The sequence below is a fragment of the Abramis brama genome (genome assembly GCF_963993115.1).
Source record: "Abramis brama genome assembly, chromosome: 2".
Taxonomy (NCBI): domain Eukaryota; kingdom Metazoa; phylum Chordata; class Actinopteri; order Cypriniformes; family Leuciscidae; genus Abramis; species Abramis brama.
The window spans coordinates 59,399,616-59,407,824 of NC_139964.1; the positions used below are offsets into that span (position 1 = coordinate 59,399,616).

The 8,209-nt window shown below is 34.3% G+C and overlaps 2 protein-coding genes across 2 annotated transcripts; both read left to right on the forward strand.

The window, feature by feature from the left end:
- The first annotated feature begins 261 nt into the window (after window positions 1–261).
- Window positions 262–2,731, forward strand: LOC311068627 (OX-2 membrane glycoprotein). Its single transcript, XM_084091199.1, has 5 exons — window positions 262–470; window positions 576–926; window positions 1,484–1,780; window positions 2,058–2,165; window positions 2,288–2,731. The coding sequence occupies exons 1-5, from the start codon at window positions 383–385 to the stop codon at window positions 2,335–2,337; spliced, it is 894 nt and encodes a 297-aa protein (XP_083947325.1). The 5' UTR covers window positions 262–382; the 3' UTR covers window positions 2,338–2,731.
- A 2,067-nt stretch (window positions 2,732–4,798) lies between these two features.
- On the forward strand, window positions 4,799–7,146 carry LOC311068678 (uncharacterized protein). The gene is made up of 3 exons (XM_084091285.1): window positions 4,799–5,016; window positions 5,660–6,010; window positions 6,107–7,146. The coding sequence occupies exons 1-3, from the start codon at window positions 4,941–4,943 to the stop codon at window positions 6,208–6,210; spliced, it is 531 nt and encodes a 176-aa protein (XP_083947411.1). The 5' UTR covers window positions 4,799–4,940; the 3' UTR covers window positions 6,211–7,146.
- Window positions 7,147–8,209: the final 1,063 nt, after the last annotated feature.

The following is an 8,209-nucleotide window of genomic DNA, read 5'->3' on the forward strand; positions in this document are numbered from 1 at the left end:
ATTTGCCACGATACATTTACATGAGACAGCAAATATACAAACCGTTTCTGCATTTGCAGATTAGTTTCTGGGAAATATGAGTCTTCCTGTTTAACATGCTTTTCCTTCCCAAAAGTGATAGCTCATTTTACCTGTCATACAAAATATCCTGCCATTTAAATAGGAAAGTCACATGGTGGCGTAGGCAATTCAAATGACATGAATGCAGGAACTTAACTGTATTTTTTATAGGCTACGTTTATCTGCTACTTCCGGTAATCACGTGAGTTACGCGAAACGGGGGAACCCATTTTTTTTGTAAGCTCACAACCATTGCAACCAGTAATAGTGCGTCATATGGGAAATTTCCTTTTACTTTCGAAAATGATTCGACTATATATATATGTGTCAGATTACAAACGGACCATGCCAAACATTCGACATGTTGTGTCTGCTGAACTTGATCCTAATTGTAAGCTTCATAAACAGAGGTTAGTCAAGAGAATCCTACCTGTTAGGCTACTTGTTGCATTTCTTTTTAGGACAAAACTGTGTTAAGCTTGCAAACTAATAACTTGTTTATTTTAATTCCACAGCTTACCTTTCAGATATTGTAGCACGAGGAGACACAGATGTTGTGCTGGGTCAGGATGCTTCACTCTCTTGTACGCTGCCGTTCGCGTCTGGAGTCAAACATGTCACCTGGCAGCGGGTGCGCATCGTGCGCACGCACGAAGATGTAAAAACTCTGGCAACATTCAGCGAACAATTCCAGGATAATGTGGATGAGGCGTATGTGGGAAAAGTCAATTTAACTCTGGCGACATATAATTCAACATCGATTAAGATCAAAAACACAACATTTGAAGACGAGGCTTGCTACATTTGTTCCTTCAAAGTGTATCCATCAGGACCCATACGAAAAACCTTGTGCTTCACTGTTAAAGGTAGGTAAATACCTGCAACCAAACTAAGGGAAATCACTAAGGTTATCAATCAGATTTTCAGTCAGAAACACAAGGATCAATTAACAAAGGCAGTTTTGAACCAAAACATTGAACTGTTTTTTAGACTAGGGCATATCAGTTTGGGGAAGGTTATGTGTTTTTTAAATGTGTAATTTTATAAATTTTATACAATTTATTTTTGCCAAAACAGTGGTTTGACATGTTTGACAAGTTAAATATTACTGTGATGATGTATAGTCATGGTTTTAGTAATAGTAATAGTGTTTGGTATATGGGCTAAATGCAGCAGTACTCAAATTAAAATTTAATTTTAAAAGTCACTTTATGAATAAACAGCACATACCTTGTACTGTATCTTGACTCGCACAATGATCTTATGTGGCGGGGCATGTTGTCACAGTGGAACCTGCAAAAACATTAAGAATATATATATATATATATATATATATATATATATATATATATATATATATACATACAAACTTATATTTAGAAGTTTTTATAGTTTAAGTAATTATGTTGCTGGTATTTTCCAGGTATCTCAGAAATAACAGCAGAAGTGAATCCTTCACCCACTTCTGACTCAGATGTTGTAGTCTCATGTTCAGCCACTGGTAAACCAACTCCAACAATCCAATGGAAATCATCAGAGACAGAACTGAACTTCAGGTCAAATAGTTTCACTAAGCTCAACGAAGACAGTTCAACCACCATTACAAGTAACATCACAATTCCACTGTCACAGTTTCATGGGAAGTACGTGGAATGTTTGGCTCAGAGTGACAGCGTGGAGAAGAGGTTTCAAATCTACATGCCTCGACATGATGATGAAGGTAACAGGTTCAACATGGATATCGGCTAGAATCGCATTAAGAAAATGTGCAGTTGTTACTTTCTACCTACAGTCACTTGATTCAGTCAAACTAAATATTGTTGACATGAGTAAAAAAAATAAAACAATCAATTTAGATGTTACAACTTGAACCACATTTTTAGAGACAAAAGAGCAAAACCAATTAAGCCACACATTCATTGTTGCCATTTTGGCAGTTTTTAACTGCAATACTTTTTCTCACTGTTTAATGAAAAATATATTTTCTTGTCTTACAGCGAACAACACTACACCAAGAAACTACGTCATTACATTTTCAGTCATCATTGTCATGGCTATTATGATTATTGTCATTTTTGTCATCTGTCTTCACACCAAACTAAAGAGTAAGCTGCAAAATTCTATCCCTCTAGTTTAAATTGGTTAATGCAACTCCACATACTGTCGTCCATTAAGAACAGCATGTCAATAACAAACTAATTAAATCATTTTATTTCTCCCCACCAAGGAGCCAGTTTTGGGATGAAATCGCTTTATGACGAAAGTGAGGAATGTTAACTCTGCAGCTACCTCATAGAATGCATTTTGTTTTTGCTCATGATCTTTGTGAATGTGAATTTTTTTATGTTCCTTAAAGGAAAATCTTGTTTAGTATTTATTTAATTTATTTTTTTAACATATTATTTTACATGTTTACGTGTGGATTACTGTGTAGTATTGCATTAATATAGTTTAATACGTAATATTTTTACCACTATGTCAGCATATTTTGACCACAGAGAATGACTGTAAGACAGATAAAACTCATTCTATAAGTCATGTATTTTCATGTCTCAGATATGCATTTGCACTTTAATAGTTATTTGAATGTACTGCTTGAATGTAATGTAATTCCTCTGGAGTTGAGTATGTGACAGTTATTTATAAATTCATAAATGCAAGTTTTGATGTTTTCATGATGTCATTGTTCAAATTATGTCATTGATGTCAAACCGAGAATCTAAAGGGTGAAAAACCTAGTTTTCAACATTGAAACAAAGTGAAAGTTATGTCATTATTGGAGACAGAACCTCTTTTGTGGTTTCCTGCAGGAAACTCTAAAGCCTGCTCAGAGAGATGACTTTTTGTTACTATTGTTAATATTTGTACTATTGATATTTGTACACTGTAAAAACTAAAGGAGCCTCAAATATCCTGTCGGATACTCAAGGAACTTCAAAATGTAATTTAGGTGCCTCAAAGCTCTTTCTCCTATAGTAGGGTTACTGGAGGAGCATTGACAATCTTTGCGGTTCTTGCTGGAACTTATGGTATCCTTTAAGCACTTTGTATTTAGTTCAGAGGTTCTGGACTCACCTTTTCATTACCATGAGACCTCAAAGTCAGGCCCGGTGCCACGAGGGGGCAAAAGTTTCATTTTTGTATTCATGGTTTCAATGTTTAACCTTTTGAGCGGTATCCGGTTTGGTCCCATATATGGGATTTTTATTTCTGTGCCCCTGTGAGTACGGTCCCACAGAACAACAGATCATTTTACTGCACCTTAATACTGTTTCCGGGTCGAAGCCTCTACTTCCTTTATCTTGTTTCTAGTGTTATGAACACCGTTGATTCAAGTCACACATTTAAGCTTTTCAAAAGCCACAGTGTACATTACAGTCTCCATTCTAACGGCATCCCAGACTTCAACATTTTATGATTCAAAATAGCTGAATATCTAACCATCAGAGATTTCGGTATAGAAATAAAGGTTAGGATCGTAATTTTCAGGAATATTACAGCACAATAAGTGCATATTAGCACTGTTTGTTTTTAGCATCTGATAGAGCTTTTGGACTTGGAAACAGTGATGTCAGACTTACCATCGGACTGAAACACAAATGTTTTAAAGTTAAGTGAAGATGGGCATTTTTAATTAGTCAAAATTATTATTTTTTACATTGAATTATTTCGTGGAACATATGTGTTTCCATGCATTTTGTTGAAATGTCATTTCTTGTATAGCCTATTGTATGGTTGATTATTCATGTTGCTTATGTATTATACTATTTTTTTGTGTATTCATTGATATTAATCTATGACTAGCTTTTTTCCCATGTGCATGGAAGTGTATGTATAAAAATGAATATAAAATATGTAATAAACAATTCTTATTTTGTATTTGGTTCAATTTGTTTATTATAATAGAAGTCAAAGGTAACCATAGTTACAACATGAAATTAAATATTTAAAAAAATGAAATTTGGTTCCTGGAGGCACCCAAAGTGGTTCCACACAGTGCCTAATATAAGAGTTCCTCAGGAAACCTGTGTGGTTCTTCAGAGAACCGCCCCTTTTTAAAGGGTGCCTAGAGGATCTACAGACGGTTCCGCCGGTGTGGCAAAGTGAAGAACCCCAAAAGGTTCCTCCAGGCACCTTTTATTTTTACAGTGTACAAGTGTGTCTAGCAAGATTGACTGGAAAGTAAATCAAGAGTATAAAGTTACATATTTGTGTTTGTTACAGTATATGTTACAGTATATGTCTAACCTGCAATTTGCACTTGCATCGAATTAAAAACAACTTGTCAATTGCTGCATTAACATTACTTACATTTCTATGCGTAACCCCAAAAAGGGAAAAAGTGTGGCAAACACAGGAAATGTATGCAGGGCACATAAATGATGTCAACAAATTAGTGTGACACACAGATAACGACTAAAAATATCATATGTAAGATTAATCAACTTCCTGAAATCCCCTTATAATCATAGTGTCATACAGCATTTTGAGTCATTCTAGTTAAAACAAATAAAAAATAAAAAATGACTATAACACTGCAGATTTTGAAAAAAAGAGAAGTGAAGTGAAAAGAAAGGTCAACTGATCTGGTTGAACTGAAAAGGAAGCAGTAACCACTTGCTAGCAGTAAAAGTTTAGGCATGATTCCTGTACAAGTTAAAGTTTTTGCTCCCTCAAACGACCAACTTGTAACTTTCAAACAGTTCTTTGCTGCCTGTTTTTTCAGCAGCCACGTGGTCTGTGATTGCCTGTCTAAAATGATGCAGCAGTGCTGCATCTGCAAAGTTCAAAGGAAGTCCTCTCGATGTGGTTAGAGCTTCAGACAAACTTCAGGTAGCCATGTTCAAGTTAGCCATTTTCTTCTGACTGAGTACAAAAACATGCAGATCATTCAGCCGACTTCTGTGTTTCTCACAATGGTTGTTCTCTGCAGTCTGCTATCGTCTCCAGCAGGGGGTAAGTCTCGCTCACTTCTCGACTAAGATTTATGTATATTAATCAGACACATTTGTTTTTAATGAAGCTTTCCCAGCTAACAGCGAACTTTCTGCCAAGGTTCAAAGTTATGAACAAATGTTCTTCCACATTAATAGAATGTTAGATCAAAGTTATCTGGTCTTTAATAACGTCATCGAACATTTGCAAAAGTGTTGTTTACATCATTCATGGTTAGACATTTTAAACATTTTTAAACATGGTTTAAACATTTTAGTTAGACGTTAGTCAAATGTGTATTAAACATTGCTACTTACTACTTTTTTCAGATGGTTCAAAGAACGTTCAAAATTAATGTTCCCATAATACTTGAAAAATTATAAAACAGAAAACATTAAGGGAGTGTTTTCTCGATTGATAATTTTGCAAGTATTATATGAAATTCACCAAAAACCAAGATTTTTTTTTTACATTTAAAAAATTTGACATTTTTAACATTCTGAAATAACGTTTTCATGACTTAATCAGAACGTTAGCAAAACATTCTTACAACATACTTTTTCTAGCTGGGTTGTTGTCAAATTTTGGTGTTAAGGTCTTTTTTAATGCATTCAATATTTTTGATGGGCTTACAAGTGAAATGCAAAATATTCCCCATGTACAGTGCTTGTGAAATACTCACGTGAATCGGTGACGAAGACTGAAGGCCATTTTGTGTCTCTCAAGTGTGAGGTGCAGTATGAGATGAAGAACTGTGACATTGTGACCAATTGGTGGTACATAAATCCCAAAGAAAAAACCCAAGAGTCCGAGCCCGAGGCCAAGCTCATTACAGATCCAAACCAATATTTAATCACAGTAAATGAAACCGAAAAAGAACAATTCAGGAACAGGAACATTTTCCTCTCATTCAATTCCTTGAACCTTAAGGACAGTGGATACTACCAGTGTGATGCCAAATGTCTCAACAGTGGGTTTCAAGGGAAAGGCCATCTTCTGTACCTCAACGTCACAGGTTTGAACTGAAACAAAACATTACTTTGATTATTACATTGTTGTTACAATGTTCTTGTGTGTAACATTTATTAATATGAAAAACCTGTTTCTACAGCTGATCCAAACAAAGGTCTGAAGGCCTCAACGTGGAGTGGCCAGTTAAAGGCAGACGAAGCTGTGCTGGCACTCAGCGCCATCTTATTTTTAAGCCGTTATTAAATGACATTGTGTTTTCTGTATGAACCAACACAAGGTATTAACACCTACTGTACTTTACCAGCTCTATTTAAATGTTGCTGTAGAGCTGGCTACCTGATTTTTTTTTAGTTCATTAAAAAATTAAATAATAAAATGGTTCTTTATTAGTTCCAATTTAAGCCTAAAGCACCAAAAACTGAATTATTCAAATTTTATTTCTATATTTTTAACAAAAAATTCTTATTGCCTAAAAGATAATATATACTGAGTAATTGAAGTTGTCAAAGAGATGATGAATTGCACAGTCTGTATATAAATGATCTTTTTGTGTTACACATTTTAACTGCAATGGAACATTTCAAGGCAGCGGTCCAGGCTTGTGGCTGAAACTGAAACCAAGCTCGTCTCACCAAAAATAACATGAGCCTCCACAGTTGTGATCGGCTCAATGATGGGACTAATGCATTTATTTATTTATTTATTTTGCATTTGAGAGTGGACTTGCAATACAACGGAAAGTATGTGTTTTATGGAAAGTAATGCGTTATGTTACTTTTGCGTTACTTTTTCTCACTTGGGCTGGTCTTGCATGTCTATTTTTTTTAATAACAAAAAAAAGTTATATTTTTGGCAAATGTAAAGGCCCTTTCACACCAAGAGTGAAACGAATAAGCCTCAGGCGGAAGGAAAAGCAAATTCACACCTGTACAGAGGGTGCAGCTCAAACAAACCTTTAAGATGTGCTGCCATTCTGGATTGCAGAAGAATAGGATGCAGAAAGTTCAATACTCTTTAGCAAAAAAAAAAAGAGAAAAAAAGAAAAAGATGAAACTCAAATGTTATGTTTATCTAAAGTCATTTTTGCTTATTAGTATGGTTGAATTAGATCGTTGAAGGTCAGCAGCAAAGACATTGGTTAATAAAGTGAGATTAAATAAAGTATATTTGTGTTATAAATTACATTTACTCATTGCAGGTTTGCGTAATATTTCTGTTTCACTCAGCTTGCCACTGTTTTTATTTATTTTGAGGAATACTGAATCTGTTTTTGTGCAAGTGAATGAGTAAATGCATAAGTTAACATTTAGTCTAGGACTACAATAACTATCAAGTGTTGCAAATCAGTACTCTAGGCCAATACTTACTTTTAGGATAAAAGTTCCAGGAAGTGCTGTCCTTTTCTTTTTGATGTGGCAGTGTGTCACATGCCCATCTTGATGAATGCATTTTTCTCTCATGAATGACCTATCATCAAATTTTTTGTCCATCCAATGTTCATAGATAGCCTAATTTTCCCCATTGTAAGACTTGATTAAAAGGTTGGATTAAAAATTATAGTGATTTTGTGTCACTGCAAAATAGTTTTAATTGCTTTCTTATTGTGGGAATGAAAGATAGTTTTGGTATATAATTGTATTTCTTTTTCAAGAACCAAAAACAAAGGTTTGGTTTTACTGTACTTACATTTATGTATATGGAATTTAGCACAAATTAAAATTAAATTTATAATATAGTACTCTTTCCTCTTATTTGAGGGAATATTATTAAAACCAAATATAACATTTTCTAAACACAAAGAAAAAGAGGGGTCAATGTTGTCAATTATAAATCTAGACAAATCTTTCCACAATGTGTTAACATGAGCGCAATGCCAAAACAGATGAAACAAAGTTTCAGGCAATGTATTGCAAAAAGAACAATTCAGATCAATATCTTTTTTAAATTTAACAAGAAAATTATTTACTGGGTAGTATCTGTGTAATATTTTGAAACTTACTTCCTTTACTTTATTTACCAATAAATATTTGTTTGGTAAAGTCCAGATGGCCTTCCATAACAAACCTCCAACCAATCTATTCCAGTAGGCTAAGCAATATGTTTGGCCTGGTGACAATGTCTTTTTGAAAAAATGAACGAATGGTTTTATTTACATTTACGACTCCAGGGGCAAAACAAATTTTTCCAATTTCAGTATCAAATAAATTAAAAGAAGAAAGGGGCGCAGTACTGGTTTGGTTAT

Coding starts and splice junctions, on each gene's coding strand:
- LOC311068627 (XM_084091199.1), top strand. CDS start 383: ATGTGTCAGATTACAAACGGACCATGCCAAACATTCGACATGTTGTGT. Junction 471..575: donor TGTAAGCTTCATAAACAGAG/GTTAGTCAAGAG, acceptor TTAATTCCACAG/CTTACCTTTCAGATATTGTA. Junction 2,166..2,287: donor TCTTCACACCAAACTAAAGA/GTAAGCTGCAAA, acceptor CTCCCCACCAAG/GAGCCAGTTTTGGGATGAAA.
- LOC311068678 (XM_084091285.1), top strand. CDS start 4,941: ATGCAGATCATTCAGCCGACTTCTGTGTTTCTCACAATGGTTGTTCTC. Junction 5,017..5,659: donor GCTATCGTCTCCAGCAGGGG/GTAAGTCTCGCT, acceptor CCCCATGTACAG/TGCTTGTGAAATACTCACGT. Junction 6,011..6,106: donor TCTGTACCTCAACGTCACAG/GTTTGAACTGAA, acceptor CTGTTTCTACAG/CTGATCCAAACAAAGGTCTG.